This window comes from Microcebus murinus, chromosome 9, assembly GCF_040939455.1.
Source record: "Microcebus murinus isolate Inina chromosome 9, M.murinus_Inina_mat1.0, whole genome shotgun sequence".
Taxonomy (NCBI): Eukaryota; Metazoa; Chordata; class Mammalia; order Primates; family Cheirogaleidae; genus Microcebus; species Microcebus murinus.
The window spans coordinates 81,686,016-81,712,019 of record NC_134112.1 but is presented as its reverse complement, the minus strand read 5'-3'; the positions used below and the strand labels follow the sequence as shown (position 1 = coordinate 81,712,019).

Sequence of the window (26,004 nt, the reverse complement as noted above, 5' to 3'; positions counted from 1 at the left end):
GGATGTGTCCAGAGAATGAGCACAGAAAAAGGTAGAATGAGAGATGTATTTTATGGTTTATCAAGATGAGGACTGGCACTTTACCTCTTTTTTTTTCTTTTTTGAGACAGAGTCTCGCTTTCTTGCCTAGGCTAGAGTGAGTGCCGTGGCGTCAGCCTAGCTCACAGCAACCTCAAACTCCTGGGCTCAAGTGATCCTCCTGCCTCAGCCTCCCGAGTAGCTGGGACTACAGGCACGCGCCACCATGCCCGGCTAATTTATATATATATATATATATTAGTTGGCCAATTAATTTCTTTCTATTTTTATAGTAGAGACAAGGTCTTGCTCGGGCTGGTTTTGAACTCCTGACCTTGAGCAATCCGCCTGCCTCAGCCTCCCAGAGTGCTAGGATTACAAGCGCGAGCCACCGCGCCCGGCCTTACCTCTTATTTTTAAAGAAGAGCTAGAACAGAAGGACATGCAGTAAGTAAAAATGGGTGATGGTGATAAGGAAAACGTGAAAAAAGTCACCCTTCACAATGGAAATTAAAAATACAATGCAGTTAGGATTTGAAGACAGACTATGCCATTTTAAGAGTAAAAAGGCCACCCTAATTACTGCAAATTATGTACTAGACGAAGACAGCAGCCCTAGACCAAGAACAGTGATAAAACCAAAAGTGAGAACTTTTAAACAATGTTACTTTGTATTTCCTTCAATCAAGGTTACAGAAAGGGCTTCTGATCTATTCTCATTTTAACAGTATCTACCTCTGGAACATAAAGCCTACAACTGCATAAGGTAAGAATTTGGATCTTTTTTTTTTTGGAGATAGAGTCTCACTCTGTTGCCCGGGCTAGAGTGCTGTGGCATCAGCTTAGCTTACAGCAACCTCACACTCCTGGGCTCAAGCGATCCTCCTGCCTCAGCCTCCCAAGTAGCTGGGACTACGGGCATGCGCCACCATGCCCAGCTAATATATATATATATATATATATATGTATATATATGTATGTATACACACACACATATACATATTTTTAGTTGTCCAGCTAATTTCTTTCTATTTGTTTAGTAGAGATGGGGTCTCATTCTTGCTCAGGCTGGTCTCGAACTCCTGAGCTCAAACGATCTGCCCGCCTTGGCCTCCCAGAGTGCTAGGATTACAGGCGTGAGCCACCATGCCCGGCCTGCATCTGTCTTAAAGGCAGGAAAGCAGGGTCCACAAAAGAACTGAGCACTCTGTACAAAACTTAATATATTTTTGAGGAACATATTAAGAAATAGATGTTGATAGCTAATAATAATTTCATGTTTATGATGTATCTACGTGCTAAGCACTATGTTAAACCCTTGACAGGAATCATCTTGTTTGATGCTCACAACTATCTTATGAGCATAGAACTATCATTATCCTAATTTTATAGCTAAGGTTTAGAGAGGTCAATTTGCTTGCCTAAGAGCTTGTCAGTGGTGCAGCTTTTAGAGTAACCAGCTCCTGTGAGTTCTCCCATCTCCCTTGCCCCTGCTTCCACTCTCAGCTCTATACCAGGTAGCTACAAAATTAAACGACCCTTGCCATCACAATCTACACAGAGGTTCTAAACCCTTTTTTCTGGGGTGGAGATAGGTAGTGGAGGGAGTGCCTCTGATCTAGTGACACATCTGATCAAAGCTATGGATCCTAGAAAAAGACAAATAATTTCATATAGCATTTCTCAGGGTCCACAAACTCCAGGTTAAGAATGCCCTGATGTTGTTGTAATACATATAAAGAAGGTTTTTATAGAAAATTACACACATATTGACTCTTTTGGGTCCAGGTGGGCTTACTTCTTTATAATCAGTACAGAATAGGCCTTATAGCTATCCTGCCTCACCTGGGAGGCTTTGAAGATTAGAACTGTGTGTTCCAATCTCTCATGCAAGGACCACACCCAAGAATCCTGCTCCCTTATCTGGACCTCATGTTTGTCCTCATCCATCTTCTCTGTTACCCCTCTTGCTAAAAATATTAATTATTAAGAAGCTATTCTAATGAGCATAGTTGACACGAAATTCAACTGGGGAGACATATATTTTAAAGAGTTTTTAATAAGGTCAAAGAAAAACAGATGTGAAAAGGTGAAGACAAGTTTAGTGTGAAGATAGAATTTTTTTCTAAAGGTATTTCTAAATTGATTTAGTTTAATTTGGCAGTTGTCATGAGTAGTAGAATGTGCATTTGTTTACAGTATAGTAAGTCTGAGGGAGGTCTTTCAGTTTTAGGAAATTTTACATCTTAAGGGAGAACCTCAGCGGCAAGATTGTTGCCAGGGCCAGACCAGAGCAAGAGGAACATACTGCACTGGAGATAAATGAGAAGAGCTGCTCTTTCTCTAAGTGTAATGTTAATGCCTTGTCATCACCTTTAATTTTTAAACATCCCCCAATCCATTTCCCTTCATTCAGAACACGAGGAAGGCAGGTTGAGACCCCAGGTCTTAAGCAGGACAGCATAGGTAATGGGTGGTTTCTGAGTCTTCAGTGTTGGACAATACAGAAAGATGCAATCTCCAACCTCTCTTGGGGACCCCAATGAAGGGCTGTAGGCAGAGCAAAGGGAAAGAACCCAGTGAGGAACTGGGGAAACAAATGAGCCAGCGAACTTGCCCTAGGCAGAAGTGCACACTTCCTAGAGCCCTTTCCTTTCTCACACCACCTCAGTCTCTATTTCACTAAAGACAGGTGGGAAGGCTGAAAGAGTCCTGAAAAATGGAAGGGCAGCAGCAGGGCCTGGGTGAAGCTTCTAGGAGGTGAGGAAACAACTCTCTGGTGAGTAAATTTACTTCCTTCTAAACATCATTTTCCTCCCAAAAAACTTCCCCGGGTTCTAAACAGCACCCTCTACTCCACAGCCCACTCCAATCAAATGAAAACAAGACACTTTCACTAATTGCACCACTAATTGCGAAGTGGTCTTCTCAGTGAAGATACTTAAATCTGCCAGCCAGCTGATGACAGGCCTGTAGGCTCTCAGGCTAGAAAAGGCAAAGCCTGTGTGCACAGAGGGAGAGCTGCTGAGCCTGCAGCTCCAGGCATCAGGAACCGCCAGAGCACCCCTACAGCCTTTCGGAACATCTGGGCAGACAGGCATTGTGGCTAAACTAGACTATGGCCAGCAGCCTCTGGCAGGGATGGGGAAAGGTTTGACATTTCCAAACTTATTTGTTCAACATTGGCAGACAGTCACACCTCTGCATTTGTGGAGTCCAAACAGGAACCCAGAGCTCACATCAAAGGGAGACAGCGTAACAGTGGTCTGGAAACAAATTGCCTGAATTCAAATTCCACCTTTGCCACTCTCTGTGTGAACCAGGTCAAGTTACTGAACCTTTCTGTGTCTTGGTTTCCCTATATGTTAAATGTGGATAACAGTGTTTATCTCATGACGTTATTACGGGTTTTAAATTAAAACACTTAGCAGAATGCTTGCACATAGCAAGCATTATATTAAGGTTTGTTAAATAAAATTAATGGCATGGGATTGAAAGAGAATGCCAGGTCAATAGCTAGGTATGTTGATGTCCTAGCTCAGAAGAGCTTCATAAGTGGGGTGTGCCCCAGTATCATCTGTAGTACAAAAAATGAAATTTAAAAAGTCAAAAAGAAAAAAAAAGGAGAAATTAACATTTCAAAGTGCAAGAACATTTGCTTCCCACCCCTAGTTCATCTCTCTGATGAACTCCCCATAACCCATGCTCAGGCAAAGCTGGGGTAGAAGGAGAGGAGAAAACTTAAATTAAAACTTGTTAGCAGTTCTACCAAAAGGCTTGGTAGGATAAAAAAAAAATGGTTACAATAAGCCAGGCTTGGTGGCTCACACCTGTAATCCTAGCATTCTGGGAGGCCGAGGCAGGAGGACAGTTTGAGCTCAGGAGTTTGAGACCAGCCTGAGCAAGAGTGAGACCCCTGTCTCTACAAAAAATAGAGAAAAGAAAAACTGCCAGGCATGGTGGCACATGCCTGTAGTCCCAGCTACTGTGGAGGCTGAGGCAGGAGGACTGCTTGAGCCCAGGAGTTTGAGGTTGCTGTGAGCTATGATGATGCCACTGCACTCTAGCCAGAGCAACAGAGCAAGACTCTGTCTCAAAAAAAAAAAAAAAAAAAAAAAAAAAGGCTAAAATAAGGCTTATATTTCTAAATGAACTTTATAATTATGTAAAGTTCAGTCTTTCAAAATATTCTTTGGAATTCTGAATGATTTTCTCTTCAAATCTGAAGATGGGCCCTTTCACTAACTGCTAATAATAGCATCACAATGATAAAATATTATAATATTTTACATTTTACATAATATTACATTTTACAAAGGACAGACCAAATAAATGGAAATAGGAGTACTCCCCCAAGACCCTAAGCAGTCTATTTAAGAATTCTGGCTGGGCGCAGTGGCTCAGGCCTATAATCCTAGCATTCTGGGAGGCCAAGGCGGGAAGATCGTTTGAGCTCAAGAGTTCAAGACCAGCCTGAGCAAGAGAGAGACCCCATCTCTATTATAAATAGAAAGAAATTAATTGGCCAACTAAAAATATATAGAAAAAATTAGCTGGGTGTGGTGGCGCATGCCTGTAGTCCCAGTTACTCAGGAGGATTGGTTGAGCCCAGGAGTTTGAGGTTGCTGTGAGCTAGCCTGACGCCACGGCACTCATTCTAGCCTGGGCAAAAGAGTGAGACTCTGTCTCAAAAAAAAAAAAGAAAGAAAAGAAAAGAATTCTGCATATGACAATAATAACTTTTCAAACCAGTGCAGAAAAGATGGATTTCAACCTTTTTAATGAAATAAATGGTGCTGGAATACCTGGGCTATATAGGGTAGAAAAATCAATTTAGATTCCTACCTAATGCTATACACCAAAATAAATTATTTTACAGTATTCAAAATAAAAATTGACAAATACTAAAACCAGAAGAATATATAGTTACTTTTGAGGGTAGAAAAGACCTATTTAACATAAAAGCAAAGAGAAATAAAAATGAAAGTTAACGGAAGTGAAATAAAAATAAACTGAGAAAAAATTATTTATAATATGCACATTAAGGGTTATGTCCTTAATATATGAAGAGCTTTTCCAAATTAATGAGAAAGATAAATATTCCAACACAAAAATGGCAAAGAACATGAGTAAACAAGTACTAAAATATACAAGTAGAGAAAAACATGGGAAAAAAAGTGAAAACATTTATCACTAATATAAAAATGCAAATTAGGCCAGGCACTGTGGCGCACCTCTGTAATCCTAGCACTTTAGCAGGCTGAGGTGGGAGGATCACTTGAAGCCAGGAGTTTTAAGACCAGCCTGGGCAACATATCCAGAGCTCATCTCTTAAAAAAAAAAATTAGCTGGCAGTGGTAGCCTACCCAGCCACTCAGGAGGCTGAGGTGGGAGGATCACTTGAGCCCAGGAGTTCAAGGCTGCAATGAGCTACGATCTCACTGCTGTACTTCAGCCTGGGCAACAGAGTGAGACCCTATCCTAAAAAGGTGAAAAAAAAAAGCCAATTAAACATGCAGACAAAAACCATTTAATTGTGCTGATTAAATTAATATTAATTTATTAATCTGGTGCTGGTGAGGGATAAAGAAGCAGGTTCCCCAGCCATGCTGGAAGAGCAAGCAAGTATGGGTGAAGTAGAGTAGATAGCAAAGGTACGTGGCAAGATTTTGTACAAAGTATTATATTTATTGTAAAAATTATTAACAACCTAAATTATCAATAACAGAGGATTGGCTAATTATGGACAAGGTAATGAAATAGTATGAAGCATTAAAATAATCTCTTCAAAAAATATTTAATGATAAATAATGGTTAGGATACTTCAAAACAAGTTATAAAAAAGTACTTATAACACAATCCTATTTAGAGTAACAAAAAGTTTTTTCATGAAGAGGAAAAAAAGATCACATTAAAAAAACCCCAAACATTAAATAGGATTATAGGTGATTTTTATAACCAGGACCCCCCCCATCCAAAATGCTCTGTGTCCCTTTTTTTTTTTCATGGTATCACTAGAAAAAGTGTCAGCTATTTTAGAAAATGTTGATACTTTCTTAGCAGCTCTGGTAAGAGGCTTGATTATTTATGCACTTTAGTTATCTGTTTTGTTTTCCCCCCATCTAGTTTTCAGGAATGAAAGACGGCTGTATGAATCTGTGATAAGATCTCAGACATAAGAGCATTTCTGAGATGGCCAAGTGCCAACATAATTCTTCCCTTTCATTATTTTGGCTGCAATAGGAAGGAAGGGAAAGGTCTGTAGACCTGGTCCTTTGAGGCTTGTTAACAGCGGGTGTCAATGTTTGGGTGAGAGGTGAAAGACTCCACAAAGAGCTCCTCAAGGCCGCATGAACGCCTGTATTTGTCGGTCCTACAGGTCAAGTGTCCTGGAGCGCAGGGATTCTGAGGCCCAGCAGAGAGGATGGTGGAGTGAAAAGGAACGAATAGCCTAAATTGCATGACCTCTTATAATATTAAGGTGTGTTAGGGGGGAAAATATTGAGATACTGTGTAAAAACAAACAAACGAATAGAAGTAAAAGAAGGAACTAATTTGGTGGCCTTTCCCAGCTTTAGGCAATTCTACTCACATCTAAATGAAAAGGTACCTGTGAAAATCTTTAAACTGAACCAAATCATGAAATTCCATCTTAAGCAACCAAAGGTTCATTTACCTCTACTTAACAAGACAAAGAACATAAATTAATAAAGTAATACTAGTACTTGGGTAGTTCCTTTAGTGCTGAGGTGGGTTAGGTGTCCAGAAAAAAGGGGAAATGTTCAGGGTACACAGATGCAAGGTGCAATGTTTTCATCAAGTCTGCCTTGGTGACCTGGAATTTAAACTTCTGCCATGCGGGTCATTCATTATCTTTATCTTGGGAAACACCACCCTCCAGAATATCGTTTCCTAGCCTCCCCTGCCCCAGTCAGCCCCCACTGGTTACTGTCGTCCATCCCTGATAATTCTATCCCACAAACTCTTTCTGCTTCAGGCCTGAACAATATCCAAACTGCTCTTAGAATAGTCATCTGCTACTTGGATTTTTATTTAAAACATACTCTGAAGTCTGTAATCCTAGCACTCTGGGAGGCTGAGGCGGGCCGGATTGCTCGAGGTCAGGAGTTTGAAACCAGCCTGAGCAAGAGCGAGACCCTGTCTTTACTATAAATAGAAAGAAATTAATTGGCCAACCAATATATAGAAAAAAAATTAGCCGGGCATGGTGGCGCATGCCTGTAGTCCCAGCTACTCGGGAGGCTGAGGCAGGAGGATTGCTTGAGCCCAGGAGTTTGAGGTTGCTGTGAGCTAGGCTGACGCCATGGCACTCACTCTAGCCTGGGCAACAAAGCGAGTCTCTATCTCAAAAAAACAAAACAGGCCGGGCGCTGTGGCTCACGCCTGTAATCCTAGCTCTTGGGAGGCCGAGGCGGGCGGATTGCTCAAGGTCAGGAGTTCAAAACCAGCCTGAGCAAGAGCGAGACCCCGTCTCTACTATAAATAGAAAGAAATTAATTGGCCAACTGATATATATATAAAAAATTAGCCGGGCATGGTGGCGCATGCCTGTAGTCCCAGCTACCCGGGAGGCTGAGGCAGAAGGATCACTCGAGCCCAGGAGTTTGAGGTTGCTGTGAGCTAGGCTGACGCCATGGCACTCACTCTAGCCTGGGCAACAAAGCGAGACTCTGTCTCAAAAAAAAAAAAAAAAAACAAAAAACAAAAAAACAAAACAAAACAAAACAAAAAAACTCTGAGATCTGGAATGCATTTTTTTTTTTCTGGTAGTATCCATTTCTACCTTAGTTTTATGCCAACAAATAGCACTTGTTCTGCTATAACCTAGTTCTTCCTAATTAACTCTTCCTTATTAAAAAAACAAACAAAAAAACTTGACCTACTGGCAGATCCCATAAGCCTGTTATTACAGAAGTGACAAACACTGACAACAAGACATAATCTGAAAGAATGATGAAAAGAGAACCCTTGTAAGTCTAGCCAGATATCAAATTTTCTGATTAAGTGGGAATAACCTAGCTCTACTCCCAGAAATAAATCCTATAGCACTCTGGGTAAAAATGTTAGAAGACAGAAGGAATCAGAATTATTTGGAACATATCCAATATTAGATTCGGCTGGGTGTGGAGGCTCACACTTGTAATGCTAGCACTTTGGGAGGCCGCGGTGGGAGGACTGGTTGAGGCCAGGAGTTCGAGACCAGCGTGGGCAACATAGTGAGACTCCATCTCTTAAAAATTACAATACTAGATTCATTCTCTGGATTCCCAAAGGCAGATAAAATGATTGGCCTTTGCCTACAATTGCTGGGATAAGGCACAAGTCAAGGATCTGATTTGATATGGAAAAGCTGCACTGAGAAAAGGACAACTCCAACTTTCCAGGCCTGAGTTCAGCAAGTGTTGGCAGTCACAAACTGGGGATGGTCTGCTTTAGAGGAACTACTGGATTTTAGGATATAGACTAGAATCACCACAAATGCAGCCAGTAAGATGAAATCACACCAATTGATTCATACAATCCAAGGCTACTGAAAAGAGGCAGCTTCCAGTGATCAGCAGCAGTGGGTGTGGTCCAACTTTATTGTATGGCTGAATAGGTCTACTTGGCCAGAAACCCAGAGGGTCCTTACCAATAAATTAATCCATCTGAACAGGTGATACTGGGGAGGAGCCAGTATTATAAAGCAGTCTGTTCTCTCCCAGACAGGTCAAGTTGACTAGAATGGATAACAAAGTCTCCTACCAAACCCACATGGGAAGTATTTTTAGCAGTTCCATAGGGCATAACGGCAATTACACTTCAGAGGAATGCCACATAGCCAGATATCCTATCCTATCCTACGTTATAGGGTAGGTTAGGACTACCATTAGAAATAGTAAAAGGTAAGAAAACAGGGGTGGAATTCTGGCTACAGAGAGAGGTTTTCTTTAATTCTATCTGTGGTCCATTTCATCCTGAACACACATGGCTATAAGATGCCCTTTATCCTGCAGCATTCTGGCTAATATAGGTTAGTTCATGAAAGCTGCTAAGCCCTACAGAAAAAGCAGACTATAGTTTTAGTATTGGATTTTTTTGGTTATTGTTGGAAAATGATTCTCAGATGCTACAATCAATGGCTCTTTGCATTCCCTATGTCGTTCTTTTTTTCTTTTTTTTTTTTGAGACGGAGTCTCACTCTGTTGCCCGGGCATCAGCCTAGCTCATAGCAACCTCAAACTCCTGGGCTCAAGCGATCCTCCTGCCTCAGCCTTTGGGTACCTGGGACTACAGGCATGCGCCACCATACCCGGCTAATTTTTTCTATATATTTTTAGTTGACCAATTAATTTCTTTCTATTTTTAGTAGAGACGGGGTCTCGCTCTTGCTCAGGCTGGTTTCAAACTTGTGACCTTGGCTACGGCCACACCACCCTGAACGCGCCCGATCTCGTCAAACTTGTGACCTCGAGCGATCGCCCACCTCGGCCTCCTAGAGTGATAGGATTATAGGCGTGAGCCACCAAGCCCAGCCTCTATGTCATTCTTCTCTGGAGGGACAGAAGTACTTTGTTTCCTCCTACTTCCAAAGAAGGGCATAGCATTGTGCTTAATTTGTCTTATTCTTAATTTGTCCTGCTTAATTATATATGTATATAATTAATGTATTATATGTATTCTTATATATGTATATAAGAAACAATCACATAGAGTCTTTCAGAACAGAGTTGGTCCTTCTCTTTGATCCAGACTCCTAAGGCACTTCTCAAAGAGCTGGATCCATTGGAGTTGTATATTTTTGCCACTATACTTCTATGAACTTTATCCCTTTTGTTTATTTGAGATATTCACCCATATCCAGCAAGTCAAGAGCTGGGGAAGAAGGGCAAGGATGGCAGCATGATATTGGTCATATCCAGAGGTCCTTCGTTGAGGTCACATATAATGGGAAGCAGAACTCATAGCACCAACCAAAAAAGTGCTTTCATCACATCCTCTGCCTGACCCTGTGGACGGGTGAGACAGTGGTACCCTTCTGGAGGTAGTCAGAACACTCTACCCTACCACAATGCACTCATCCATGGGAGAGTCTCTGTTACAGTAAAGGACACTGACCTACCCTACCCCATGAGAGAGTAAAGGACAAAATATGCCCAATGGAAAATTTTAAAGTGCCTCTCAGCTAGTCTTGTCACAGCAAAATAATCATTTTTTAAGTAACAACTCAACTAGGTAGCCATTATCATGGCACTTTCCTTCAGGAGATGCCCAAGTCTCCTACTACTGAAAGGAATCAGAAGCTCCTAGAATGTTCCTAGGTATCAAATACCTACAAAGGAAGAAAAACTCAAACCAAAGTTCAACCTCTTTCTGAAGGTTTGTTGCCAGTCCTATAAGGAAGGTTTAAGTGGAAACAGGGAAGAAATTCAATAAAATATTTATGCTCTCTTACCATTAGCATCTTGGACTCCAGTAAGTGCTCCAACGGCTGCTGCGGTTTCCCCAGACAAGACGATTTGTCCCCCACCTTGTAAGGTGGCCTCAGCCAGGGTGGCGACAGCATGGGCGGCAGCTTCGCTGCAGGTACAGGAACAGGAAAGGGGGATGTGTAAGATGAATAAAAGTACAGCACTGCAGCACCACAAACCATCCTTTCAACCCTCTCCCTCTATCTACTGACTCCATGCTTGTGAGTGAGTCTACCAGCAAATACATGATACCAGTGCTAACAGATAGAGCCAGGAGTAATGTTTAAATGATAATAAACAGCTAGAGAAATCTCAAGTCTTACATAGTTATAAAGCTAATGTGAGATTTTCTCTAAACCTAGGTAATGAGTGTCAGGGACACAAGGTACTCATTATCAGTCTCTTCCTTATCAATATCAATTGAGTGCTCACAAGCCACAGTGGAAGCTCTGATCCATATTCACAATGCAAAAGCCCTTTTGGTTGTCGATCACAAGGTTTTTTTTTTCTCTTTATAGTAACACAGGGCAGACCATCTGAGAATGTCCTTTTCTAGCCAAGAATAGAGGATGTCAGGAGTCAGCAGCAACCTGGACTCGCTATTCAATTAATATTAAATAATAACAATTTGGTTTTTAGCCATGTTTTTCAGGGCTAATGAAGACTTAAAATTTTAAATTATCACTACAAGTCCAAATTTCTTTCTTCTATAAATACGATGAAATAATAAACCTCCCTTCACTGTACAAATACTCTGTAGAATAAAAAGACATTAACAATTTGTTTATAATGAGCACTATTCTAGAAGTTTGTTTCTTTCTTTTCTTTTCCTTGCTATATACTTTTATTATATGCATAAATACCCATTTTTCTTGATTCAGTGATGCTACAGACTATAAGATACACTATTATTTTATGCACCAGTAAGAAACAAAAGAAAAATTCCTGATAATTATAATTGTAAGATTACACTGTGCCATCTAAATTTCAGAGATGCAAAAAAGAAAAAAAGGTCATTCAGTATCCTTCCTGGGAAAGTATCAGATGCCAATTTATAGTTACTGAGAGAATAACAAAAGGGGGCAAGGAAGAGACGGCAGTGCCAGTTAGTTTAGCAGAGGTAGACAAATAAGCTAGTTGATTCAGCTTTGCTCTGAAGCTGCAGATTTTGCCATAACTATGGCAGTTGTCTTGTAATCACAAGCTGTAAGTGGGGACAGGCGAGGGGATGAAGATTGGTCAGGCTAAACATGTCAGGACTGTGGGCAAAGCAACACGTATCAAACCGAACAGTGTCCTTTTCACCTAAGAAAGTCAGCAGACAAGTAAGGCAACAGACATAATAATTCCCCTGGAAAAGATTTCTTGGTCACTGTAAGGATTCCAGGAAGCAGAAAAAGAAACCTGACAAAAAAGTCTGGTTAGGCCGGGCACGGTGGCTCACGCCTGTAATCCTAGCACTCTGGGAGGCCGAGGCGGGCGGATTGCTCAAGTCAGGAGTCCGAAACCAGCCTGAGCAAGAGCAGCCGTCTCTACTATAAATAGAAAGAAATTAATTGGCCAACTACTATATATAGAAAAAATTAGCCGGTCATGGTGGCGCATGCCTGTAGTCCCAGCTACTTGGGAGGCTGAGGCAGTAGGACTGCTTAAGCCCAGGAGTTTGAGGTTGCTGTGAGCTAGGCTGATGCCACGGCACTCACTGTAGCCTGGGCAACAAAGTGAGACTCTGTCTCAAAAAAAAAAAAAAAAAAAAAAGTCTCCTTAAATAGAAAATTCTCCCTTTCTTACTAACTTGTCTTTTTAATTTTTTATGCCTCTCTGTTTAAAAAGTTATGTTTTTCTGATAATAACAGCAATACGTGTAGAAAACTGGGAAATTTTTATTAAGTATAAAAGAACATTTAAAATATACAGAAATCACAGCTATTTCCTTCTCATCTTAAACACAACTTTAAACAGGTAATATCAGGATCATACTGTACATACAGTTTTAAAAATTATTTTAATGTGGCAAAAAATATATAACATAAAATTTATATACTTAACCACTTTTAAGTGTACAGTTCAAGTGATATTAAATACACTACTAATGTGTGTAGTACTAAATACACTACTAATGATGGTGATACCATCACCATCATTTTATCTCCGTAACTCTTTTCATCTTGTAAAACTGAAATTCTGTACCCATTAATTCCCTATTCCCCCATCTTCCTAGCCCCTGGTAACCATCATTCTACTTTCAGTCTTTATTTTAGAGATGGGGGTCTCACTATGTTGCCTAGGCAGGTCTTAAACCCCTGGTCTCAAGCGATCCTCCTGCCTCGGCCTGTCTCAGCCTCCTGAGAAGTTAGGAGTATAGGAGCACGCCACGATGCTCAGCTGTCTCCATGACTTTGACTATTCAGACAGGATTTGTCCTTTTTTATCTGGCTTATTTCACTTAACAGAATGTTTTCAAGGTTCAACTATGTTATAGCACATGTCAGAATTTCCTTTCTTTTTAAGGCTGTATATACCACATTTTGCATATCCATTTATCTGCTGGTGGTCACTTGGGTTGCTTACATGTTTTAGCTATTGCAAATAATGCTATGAACATGGACATGTAAATATTTCTTCGAGACCCTGCTTTCAATTCTTTTGGGTATATTCCCAGAAGCAGAATTGCTGGATCACATGGTAATTCTATTTTTAAATTTTTGAGGAATCGCCATACTGTTTTTCATGTGACTATAACATTTTACATTCCCACCAACAGTGAACAAGGGTTCTGATTTCCCCATCTCCTCCTCTCCAACACTTGTTATTTTCTGGATAGTAGCCATCATAATAGGTGTGAGGTGGTATACTTCATTGTAGTTTTGATTTGCATTTTCCTAATGATTAGTGATACTGAGCATCTTTGCATGTGCTTATTGGTTATCTGTATATCTTCTTTGGAGAAATGTCTATTCAAGACCTTTGACCATTTTTGAATCAGTTTTTTTTAATTGTTGAATTTGAGGAGCTCTTTATATATTCTAGGAATCAATCCCTTATCAGATATGATTTGTAAATATTTTCTCCCATTCTGTAGGTTACCTTTTTACTCTGTTTATAGTGTCTTCTGATGCATACATTTTTAAAATTTTCAAAGTCCAATTTGTCTATCTTTTCTTTTGCTGCTGTACTTTTGGTGTCCTATAAAAAAAATCACTGCCAAATCCAATGTGTTAACATTTTTCTTTTAAGAGTTGTATAGTTTTAGGTTGCAGATCTATTTGAGTTAATTTTGGCATTTGGTGTTAGGTAAGGGTCCGACTTCATTATTTTGCATGTGGATATCCGGTTTTCCTAACCCCACTGTTGAAGAATATCCTTTCCCCATTGAATGGTCTTGGTACCCTTGTCAAAAATCATTTGAACACATATGTGAAGGTTTATTTCTAAGCTCCCAATTCTGTTCCACAGATAGGTCTGTGTCTATCTTTATGCCAGTACCATATTGCTTTGATTGCTATAGCTTTGTGGTAAGTTGAAATAAGAAGACTTCTGGCAAAGTCTTCCAGGTTTGCTGCTCGTCTTTTTCAAAATTGTTTTGGTTATTTGGGGTCTGGGTCCCTTGAGATTCCACAGAAGTTTTTTAAGATGGGCTTTTCCATTTCTGCAAAAAATGTTACTGGGATTTTGATATGAATTGAAGCAAATCTGTAGATTGCTTTGGGTAGTATTGACATCTTAATAATATTTTAGTAGTATTTACCTTTACTGAGATCTTTAGTTTTTCATACAGTATCTAGTATCCTTTTTGTACATATAGTTTTTAAAGCCTACTTTTTTCACTTAACATTGTATTTCTCCATGTAAATATTCTTTGACATTTATTCAAAATGATAAATTAAATGCAAAATTGCTGATCTTTCCCCTTTTTCTAGTTGTTTAGCTGTGGGAGAAAAAAAGAAAATTTAATTTCCAGATTTCCTTTGACTTAGTTCAAGGTCATAATGATATATTTTAAATTTATTTGTTTTCATAAAATAATTTGGGACATAATTGAAATTGTGCAAAAAGCAGAGTAGATTCATAGAATTCACACGCAGCCCATATAAAAGCTGAGCTCATTATCTCTGCTGACACACTTCTCGGTGATCTGACACCCACAGCCAGTTATCCCATAGCATCTGTAACGTGAACTCAGAGCAAAAGGGATCCTTGATCTGGAATTACTATTAAAGCTGTGCTTTACATTTTTCATGATAGATTTTAATGTTAAAGTGCTTCATAAATATTTATTAGAGAGAGTATAATGGGTGATTATTTAGTGCCTAGGTCCTTAATTTTTAATATTTTTCTAAGATGCTTGTGTCAATAATACTACCAACCAATTTTACAGCACCAGCTATCACTGATCAATAATAAAAATATTTACACTCTGACCTGACACTTTATGGAAAGCAGAAAAATATATTCTTCAGGAAAAGATGCAGCTACGTGATATTCTGAAGAAAGAAGCTGGTATGTGAGAATTGTTTACATGGAAATAGGATCTTCATTTACAGGTTACCTCAGTGACTCTTCATTCCCTAGAATTTTTATTACAATTTACAATAATCTTATCTCTATGGGCATCAACGGTGACACAACCTGTTGCTTTTGTGTGCCCTGGACACATGCTTGCAGTGAGTTTCATGGGCAAAGAAGGGGGAGGGCAGCTAGCCAAGCCTCAACATGAAAGCGTACCTACGCCTCATCACGCCCATTTTTCTGAAGCTCTAAAAATTTGAAGTTATTTTCTTTAATACCTTTCTAAAATATGGTATGGTAGAAGAAAAGCTAAGAACCAGCAACACCCTAAAACAATCTGGATGCTAGGGATGAGCAGTCCAACAGGGGTGATGGGTTGGCAGATCAGTGAGGTTAGTTATTCTATCCCAGGTCAGAGCCAGAGACAAAGCAACAATGGGTGCACCTTTCACATGGGCATAAGCACATGATGTCCCTTATCGTCAGCAGGCCTACCATTTCCAAAGTAATTCTGAACATTTACGCTATATGCAACGGGAAATGACCAAACTAAACTACTAGGGAAAAATTACCTTTACTTAAAAGATGGATAGGGATTAAAATATCCCTGAGTTACCACCTTACAACTCAAAGACAAAAGTCATTTCTAAACCAGAGCTGCAGATGGAGCTTTCCATCAGTTTCTTATCTCTAAGTGTCCAATCTAGGCCGGGCGCTGTGGCTCACGCCTGTAATCCTAGCTCTTGGGAGGCCGAGGCGGGCGGATTGCTCAAGGTCAGGAGTTCGAAACCAGCCTGAGCAAGAGCGAGACCCCGTCTCTACTATAAAATAGAACGAAATTAATTGGCCAACTGATATATATATATAAAAATTAGCCGGGCATGGTGGCGCATGCCTGTAGTCCCAGCTACTCGGGAGGCTGAGGCAGAAGGATCACTCGAGCCCAGGAGTTTGAGGTTGCTGTGAGCGAGGCTGACACCACGGCACTCACTCTAGCCTGGGCAACAAAGCGAGACTCTGTCTCAAAAAAAAAAAAAAAAAAAAAAATAAGTGTCCAATCTTACAGTTGCACAATCCCTGCCCTCCATTTCCAGAGAGGACTTCTTATCTAAGTTGTCCATCTATTTTATTGGACAAATACTACTCCATATATTAAAGTCCTATTTTATTTTAATAATGTCTCTAATTTTAAGTCAATATTTATATCTTCAAAAAGAATACGAGTGACATTTTCTTTAAAAATATGGCTTACTTCTCTTTTTAAAGGAAAGTCTCCACAGCAACAAAATGGCAAATTCTAAATTCCTTAGGAAGAGCAATTGCTCAAAGCATGTTTCCCCACTGCACTGAGTCACAGCACTGCACACAGCAGACACAAATATGGCCTCAGTGTCAACAACACAGGATAAAGTAAGTTTCCACCTGGGAAAATGTAGATCCAATCTACAAATTCATATCATATATTCCTGTATGTAAGGACTGTACTGGGCATGGTAAAGAATTGCCTTTGTAAAAGGACATGTTTAAGAGGAACTATCGGTCTAGGATAGCTTAACAAAAGAACTTCAAATTAATCACTGGTTCACAACAAATAAATGATGATATCATTTCCTTTCCTCTCTGGTTGTTTGGACTGAATAGCTCAATTTTATTTTTTAAGCTGTGATGTTTCACTCTTCACTTGTTCACTTTGAGTCTCTCCCCACCGTGCCTTCCTGAAAAGTACTAATTTATTCTTTATTTTGAAAATTCAAATTAACAAAGTTTTCAGGTTTCTTTAGGGACAATTTCTCCATATCTCCTATGGGTTGTTATGAAGCCAGGGTGGACTAAAGGCTGTGGAGCCCAGGGCCCTTGTTGTGACTTGCTGTACAAAACTCTTCTAATAGCATGGTTGAAAAACAGGTCTGTCCTGCAACTGTCCTGATCCCATTTCCCCCTCTAACAGATGAAGGTGTCCTCTGCCTCCTTGTCCCCCACCTGCCACTCCATGTAGCTTGCCTCTCCTTCTTACCCTGTGCCCACATCTGTTGTTTACATTGCAGCAGAGGTACAGGTGGTTATTAGAAAACCATGCTTGTTCCATCTGCACCTGAAACCGAGACAGACTGGAAGGGGGGCAGATTATGAAACTGCTTTGTCACCACAGGAACAAATCCCAGATTTTTCTGTGTATTTTTCACTAAGATGACTTCCAACAACAAATTCTATGGAGAGGCTGGGAGTGTAGGGAATAAAGGATTCCAATGCATCTCATCCACAGAGAAGCAAATGCCAAGGGCTTGTGTCTTCCATCCAACCCTCCTGACTAAGACATTAGCCCGTGGGTTCAAAAAGCCCTGATGTCCCCCTAATAGCCTACTGTAGGCTAGTCTTTGCTGCCAGGCTTGGTTTCTGCATCCCCAGCAGAAGCTGCAACACACCACCCCCCAATACTCACTGGGGCATTGAACTATCTGATTGCAAAGAGATTTCAACATCTCTTTACTCCTCCCACATGCCACAGTGAACCACATTCTCCTTCCTTTGGAGTAAACACTGTAGCCACCTCAGCTGCAGTCGAGTTTGTTAATAAGCCCTCAGGGCATACCATTACCCTGGCTGCCTTTAGAAATAAGCCCTGGTCCTTACAGTAAAGGGAGCCAGAATGTGCCTCACATTTTCCACTATGTACAGGGTTCCCAGGACACTCACACTTCATTGGAATATCTAAGGTGCTGGCTGGAATTCTCAATTAAATCAAATTTTGCTGGTCTTTAATGAGAGCCTGTTAGGCCCCAAGCTATAGTGAGGGGTTACAGGACCAAAGGGAGAGAGAGGTTCTCACTCAGGCCATGTCTCTCAGGAAGTTTATCTGGGTGTCCTCTCTCAAAAGGAGGAGTGGAATTGAGCCAAAGCTTAAGGAACCAAGTAAGACTTCCATGTTTTTGGAAAGCAACAGCTCAATGGGCTGAGAAAAATGTTTCAATCCCAGTCACTCTGGGACTCACTGAGTAATTCTGAGAGGACAAGTGTGTGTGTGAGAGAGAGTTTCAGTTTTCTATTCCTAATTAGCCACCAAGCTCTGGCCATACTTCCTTTAAAATCAGTCACTTTGTCTCCATTCTTACTACTTTAGTTTCCAAGATCTTCACAAGACTGCCTCTTCCTAACTGGTCTTCTAATCTTTTCTCACTATAATCAATTCTGAATAGGCAAATCTTAAAATATAATTTAAATGATAATAACTATAATTCCTAAAGTGTTAACTATGGGTTGGACACTCTGATGAGAGTGTCCAACATCATCTCACATCCATACATCATCTCACATACACGAGTCTGTGTGATTAGTATTATCCACATTATAACGATGAGGAAACCAAGGCTCAGGGGTTAAGTTTCTAAAGATCAAATGACAAGTAGTAAAGCTAGGATTCAAACCTGAATCTGTATGGCCTCGGAGCCGTCTTCTCAACCACCATACTACACAGCCTCATACAGTAAATTGTCTGTTCATAAACCCATCATGGCTCTCTAGAATCTATCACAACCAATCTAAACTTTAGCTAATTTTATATTTGGGGGGGAGGTGATTTCCCTCCTCTGAATTTCTACAAAATTCAGTCTGTACTACACAATTCAATAGTGAATTATACTCTAATTACTACTGTTTACTATGTGTTTTATTTAAATCAGTCTCCCCAATGAGAGTATGATTTCTTTGAGGGCAGACAGTAGAGCACTCTTTCTCTATTTACATACTTCCCCAGTAGAGTGCTAGCATGTCATAAGACTACAGTGACTATCTGGGACTAATAGCTGCTGCATATAATGAGAATAGCAGCCCTTACTATACACCAGACACTGATCTAAGGATCTCACATGATGTAATTTGCTGAATTCTCATAACACCCCTACAAGGCAGGTACTGTTATCACCCTCATTTTACAGAAGAAGAAAGCCTGAGCATTGAGAGTTCAAATCAACTGCCCAAGGCCAAACAGCTAGTAACTGACAGAGCTGGGCTTCCAACCCAGGTAGTATGGCTTCAAAGCCCACACTCCTAACCATTAATTAAAATGCCTGAGTCCACTGAAAATAAAATTGTGTCAGGAATGATAAAAAGAAGAATGATGTGGGGATGATCTTTCCTATCAATAGCCAGTGGAAGGAACCAAGCAGAAAACAATACAATTTAGCTTTGGAAACCACATTGTATTGGAATATTCCATCCTGCAGCATCCTTCCTAAACATACTGGAAGAAAAAAAGCTCAATTTGTCTTGGTAAAGGTTGATTATAAGCCAACCTACAATATCTTATGGGCTGAGAGTGTTAAGTTCCAACTGCCAACTGTAACAAACTGAGGTACAACACCCACAACCACAGGGAGAGATTTGCAATCTTCATTTATTTCCCCACCCCTGCCACCACCTGTTAAGCGCCATGGTGACTGTAGCTCCCTGTTGCATCTCCTGAGAAGCTGCCACTGCGGCCTCTGCCAATGATGCCACTGCCTGGGTGGCCTCTGATGCTTGCGTCGTCTGGATGGTCATCTCACCTCCCTGTAACGTGGCCCAATTTTGTTCCACCTGGGGCAGAAAGGATAAAATAGTAAAAATTAAAGGCACGAAAGGGTTATGATTACAAAAAGTAATTTTTTAAATGAATTGCTGTTTTTAGCCAAATATATACACTTTAAATTAAGATGACCTATGATGTACAGAACAGAATTTTTAGAATGCTATCTTTTCTGCAAAAAGGGGGATATTAGAATGTATATTTGAATTTGCTTATTTATATTTGCATAAAGAAATTCTGAAAGGACACACAAAAGAAACGATTGAAAATATTTCCTTCATTGTGTGTGTTGGGGTTAGGGAGTTGGAAACAGGTTGATAGGAGACAGAAAGCAAGAATTCCACTGTATCCTTATGAATATCTCAATTTAACCATTTCACAATGTATACATATTGCAAAACGACATGTCGTACATGACAAATACATACAATTTTGTCAATTAAAATAAATGAATAATAAATGAAGGTAAAAAACATACATAGGCTAGGTCATTAAAAATGGCCCATTGGAGAAAAAATGCAAATTATACTAAAGGAAATATAATGCCAGTACTCTAGATCCTTTGCCCAAAGGGTCTACTATCATTACCCATTTTCTTGTGTACCTTGCAGAGGTATTCTCTCTATATGCAAGCATATTTACACATACTCCTATTTCTTCTTTCTATGTCCTCCTTTTTAAAAATAAAAATGGGCCGGGCATGGTGGCTCACACCTGTAATCCTAGCACTCTGGGAGGCCGAGGCGGGAGGATCGCTCAAGGTCAGGAGTTCGAAACCAGCCTGAGAAAGAGCAAGACCCTATCTCTACTAAAAATAGAAAGAAATTAATTGGCCAACTAAAAATATATAGAAAAAATTATCTGGGCATGGTGGCACATGCCTATAGTCCCAGCTACTTGGGAGGCTGAGGCAGCAGGATTGCTTGAGCCCAGGAGTTTGAGGTTGCTGTGAGCTAGGCTGACGCCACAGCACTCTAGCCCAGGCAACAGAATAAGGCTAAATAAATAAACAAACAAATAAATAAATAAAATAAAAGTAAAAATGGCAACATATTCTAAGTATCTTTTGTGCCTTGCTTTTTTCAAACAATACATCTCTGAAATGACTCCATATTGGAACATATAAAACTGCTTCATTCATTTATGATTCATAATAATGGCTACACAGCATTGTATTATATAGGAACACCATGATTTATTTAACCAGGTATCTTTTACTGGGCATTTAGATAGCTTCTAGTCTTTAACTATTACAGAACAGTGCTATGATGAATATTCTTATATATTACTCTACCTTATATATCATATGTGAGTCTACTTATTTATGCAGTAAATTCCTAGAGGTGAAATTACAGATCAGTTATTTTATATTTTTATTTTTGATGGAAACTGTCAAATAGCAAATAATGTTTTTAATGTAGCAAAAACTTTCTTTTTAGTAGGGGAGAAATTATGAAGAAATCAAAACAAAAAACTACCCCACAAAACCCAAAAACCATACATACTACTATCTGGTGACAGAGTAGATGAAAATCCAACTTTGCTAGATCTAGCCCAGGGTTTCTCAACCTTGGCACTGTTAACATTCTGGGCCAGACCAGTCTTTGTTGTGGATGCTCTCTTGTGTGTCAAAGGATGGTTAGCACCTCGCTTGCTTCTACTCACTAGATGCCAACAGTGCCCTACCCAGACATGACAATCAAAAATGTCTCCAGACATTGCCAAATCTTCCCTCTGGCCTTGGGTTGAGAACCACTGATATTAATACAATGCTTTGCATTTAGAGATTTCTTGGTACTTTTTTTTTAAAGAGACAGGGTCTCACTGTGTCACCCAGGTTGCAGTGCAGGGACATCATCAGAACTCCTGGGCTCAAGCAATCCTCCTGCCTCAGGCTCCTGAGTAGCTAGGACTACAGGTGCATGTCACCATACCTAGCTAATTTTTTTTACATTTTTTATAAAGACTGAGTCTCACTGTGTTGCCTAGGCTTGTCTTAAACTTAAGGCCTCAAGCGATCTTCCAACCTTGGCCTTTGAAAGCACTGGAATTACAGGAGCAAGCCACTACACCTGGCAAGACTTCTTAGTTCTGGATACCTGTCTCTAGCTACCTCAATCCATTTTGCTCAATAAATACTGGTTAATTATCCCCCTTTAAACACGAAAAGCACCAGGGGCAGTGAAAGCAATTTCTACTAAAAAATATGGTAGGTGATAAATCAGCTCAGATATAATATTTCTTTGCACTCCTGGGTCTCAGGACATTGGCTATGCTTACTGCAGCTCTTGCTGTTCCCTTTCTACATTACTGAGGCCCAGTGGGTGGTTATCTTGCGCCTGCCTGTTACTGTGTCCCAAGGACAGTACCACAAGCTCTAGGAGAGGTAAATATTTAAAATGTCTCCTGCTTTGGTTCTATTCCATATTTAGAATATGATATGCTTCTCAGAATCTTTGTCAAAATCATTTTAGAAAAATCAGACATTCCTTTGAGCTACCTTAGTATTTGCCCTGAGCTCTCTCATGGGCAGTGGATTGTGCCAGCAAGCCTTGAGGGTCCATCACCATTGAGGGCAGAGATATCCTAGAGCTACAAAGTTGCCCACTCAGAACTTCAAAGCTATTGCTTCCCAAAGTGTGACTGCTTTGCTCTCATTACTCCAATGAGCACCACTGCCAATAGTGCTACTGCAGATGGCAAGTTCCACCATCAGTTCTTAGGTGGCCAATGAGTATACTCAAATCATTGGCTAACGCTGGGTGGCACTGTCACCTATTGTCATCGAACAGTGCTCTTCTTTCCTGATCTGCCCCTCTATTTTAGCCCCGCTCATGCTTCTGCTCTCACCTGAGCTTGGCCCATTCAGCTCTGCCAAGTCCTCATACTCCAAAGGCAGCAATTCAATATAGACACATTCAGTTACAACTATAATTATAGTGAAAATAGTATTAGAATGTTGCCATATACAGCATAATTTAAGGAAGTTAAATTATATGGCAAGAAAGATTAAGGGGGATGACAGTAAACGGTAGAGAGAGAATAGGAAGAAGAAACAGAAGAGATTTATAATCAGAAATATGGCAGGTGATAAATCAGCTTAGGTGCTAACATCTCTTTGGAATTTTCTATTCTTGAGTTACAGTGCTTTGGCTTCATTTGTTTAAGCTCTTGTTGCCCTCCTATCCCACCTGTTGGGAGACAGTGTGTAGTTACCTATGCCTGGATGTCACCATGCTCCAAAGAAAGGGCCAGTAATTCTAGGAGAGGAAGATATTCAGAAGATGTTCTATTAGCGTCTATGTATTTCTGAGAGAGAGCCACTACACAATGAGGAACTTCAAACTGTGGCTCCCCTTATCTCTCCAGCTGGAGTGAACCACAATGGCTGTTCTACGCTTTCACAACTCAATGCACTGAATGTGCTGCTCCCTTTTATAGGAACACAACTCCTAACCCTCCATCTTTTGCCTTGCTAGTTACCCTTCTTGTCTGAGCTCAGGGGCTACTGCTGTGGGAAGTATTTCCTAAGACAACTCCACCCCCCTACAGTCTAAAGTTAGGGCCTCTCCTCTGCAGTTCCATACCACCCTGGACTTGCTGCTACTAAGTCCTTATCTCACTGCAATTGTTCTTTATATGTTTTTCTCTACCACCTACCTGTTTGCTCCTTAAGGGCAAAGGCAGTCTTTATTATATTGTATCTATATCATCTATAATGCCTGGCACAGGACTCAAAACATATTTACTGAACGGATGGATGTAGAAGACACTATTTTCATTTTCCTACTTGTTATTCAGCCTATTCATATTTCAGGTAAATTGACATTCACAAAACACCTATCTAAAATGAGTTGTCCAATTTCAAAACTGTTACATATGTTGATGGTTTAGTTGAAAATTCACATCTCATGTCTTTGGACTTTGGCTTTTTTTTCCCTTCTAAGAATCACATACACCATCATCATCAGATACCATTCTATTTCAAATTTTTACTTTTCCAACATCTAATGCAATTAATACCACCAACACAAATTGGTAGTCTTACACGACAGAATAAATTCTCAAACCAATTTGCATTTTTAAATATAATATTAAAATTAAGATTATATATTTTAAAATTAGCATAGTTTATTCTATATTATTTTGAAATTGTTTTTTTTGCTCAATCATAAATGTCTATGTAAATTGTTCTGTGCCCCCAATTAATTTTAAACTGCTTAAGGCTAGAGGGTTTGTGTCTTTTTAACTATTCAGATTTTTAAGTATTCTCAGCACACCAAGACCTGAAATGGTTCTTCTCATAAATGCAACTGAATGTAATTGGATGTTGAAGGCAGTATTTAAGGTAAGAGCTCTTGCTGGTATGGCTGGAATAACAAAATGACCAACTTCTAAAAGTATAGGTATCACGTATTGTTATAAAGTACTTTCTTTTCCATGGGAGAAAAGATGCTAACCATAGAGAAGTATGTTTCTACTGAGTCACCTGATATAATGTCTTCCTTGGCATTGATGTGGTCTTATCTACCCCACTTCAGTGAGATATTTGACTAATTATAGTTCTTAGGGTTCAAAACTAAGACAATAATAACTATGTCAACATCTAAGAAATCAGAAGGGAAATGGAAACAAACTATATAATCTAAAAAATGTTAGTCCTTTCTGACATAACCTATCATCTCTTTATATCATTTTCATTTCATTGGAAGTGTGGGAGAAATTAGAATATTTTTTTCATCTGACTGAATCTGGGTATTTACCAAAAGGCAATTAAAATTTTACAAATGTCATTCACCAATCTTCACAATAAATGACTTAATAATGATGTTAGTATGCTAGAAAAGCCATATGTGACTGAGATTTTTTTTTCCATATTTTTACTGAATGGTTGAATACATTAATTACCTTTGTATATGTGAAGTTACTTAGTAAAATATGTTTCAAAGAATTGGTCTCAAAAGTGTTTAAGAAACACAACTCCATGCATAAATATTATGTGTCAATAAAAATTTTTTTAAAAATGAAAGAAACATAAAGTTACTTTCCTTAAATATTAATGGGAAACATTCAATAGGGAGATATGATTGATAACTTTGACTATGCTAAACACTAGCAAATCTCATAAACTTTACCTCTACCTCTTTCACACTTCAAAGAGTGTCCTCTAGTTTTAGTGTTCTGAGACTGATTAATTTTTTGCTCTGCTAATCCATATCCTTTTATGATGTTTATATACTTAGAAAAGTAAGTGTCCTGTTGGCCTTCACCTTTCTACACTCAAAAACCAAGTGCTATCTCCTGTCCCAAACCTTCCCAGACTCCTCAGCTGGAAATATCCTCTCCTTCGGAAGGCACACACCCTTCGCAGCATCTCTTGCAGCACGGACCATAGTTCATTTATGTAGGCATCTCTCTCCCCCACTGGACCGGCGCCCTAAGAGAGCAGGGATCCTGTGTAAGTCAACTCCATATAGCTAACGGATCACCTGCGGCACAGCAGGGACTCAATACAAGCCGGCTGACCAAGGAGCCTGGCCGTGCACTCTCGTTTCATCTCTGAGCTGTGGGACCTTTGTCAGTTCTACCCTTCCTAAGGCACACAAATGAAAGTGCCTTTGTGGTGTTCCAAGCGGAAATGCTCCATGGCTTTGAACAAGGGTGAGATAATACTTTTAGCTTTATTTCTGATATTGCTCTTTGACCTCTGTTGGCTATTTTTCAAAGTTCAGGTGTACATCATACCAGTATCTTTAGGGGAAACACCCACAGTGATGTATGAACCTTTTTCTTCACTTCTTGAATCCTCACTAATGGCTCAGAGCTGAGAGCTGAGATAATGTTTTTCTAAATGCATTATCCTGCTTCAACACTACTCTGTGACTTTGGGCAAATCACCTAAACTCTGTATGTCTTAGTTTTCTCATATATAAAGTGAAGACGATAACAGAACCTATACTTCATAGGGTTTAGTGCTGAGCCCACTAAGTGTTCAATAAAGCTTAGCTGCCTTTAGGTTAACATCCCATAATTACCTCAATTTTGGTAGAGAAGGATTCTCTTGTGAAATCTTTTCAAAGCCATGTTTAAGATGTAATAAATCACATTACTGACTTGCAAATATATTTATTCCTTCAAAGAATGCTCCCCTTAGTCAACTTCAGTTTTAATGAACCAATTTTTTTTCATAAAGCCCAAAGATGAAATCCTTTGAGATTCACAGCATAAAAGTATTAAAGGAATAATCCCTTTTGATTGTGCATAGTATAAAATGCTATATTGCAAGTGTAAAATTTTAAGTTCCTGACAGTTGGGTTTGGGTCATAAGGACCCATGAATTTCAATTGTTATAATTAACATATAAACTGTCATGGTCTGATGTTTAAATAAGTTTAAATAAAATAATGCTACAGCTGTGTACACTACTACTTCATCTTCTGGACC

At 39.6% G+C, this 26,004-nt stretch overlaps 1 protein-coding gene across 8 annotated transcripts in view; it reads right to left on the bottom strand.

Annotated features, from left to right (window-relative positions):
• The window catches only part of NRF1 (nuclear respiratory factor 1), a 142,399-nt gene that overhangs the window by 21,162 nt on the left and 95,233 nt on the right, over positions 1-26,004 (bottom strand). For 6 of the 8 annotated variants that reach the window (XM_076006606.1, XM_012789202.3, XM_076006608.1 and 3 more), the window contains 2 exons: positions 19,414-19,571; positions 10,475-10,599 (listed from right to left, as the gene is read on the bottom strand). In XM_076006606.1, coding sequence (XP_075862721.1) covers positions 10,475-10,599; positions 19,414-19,571 — 283 coding nt within the window. Of the gene's footprint in view, positions 1-1,011; positions 2,569-10,474; positions 10,600-19,413; positions 19,572-19,610; positions 24,998-26,004 lie in introns of those variants that run through there. The other 2 variants (XM_076006610.1, XM_076006611.1) reach the window with 2 other exon arrangements.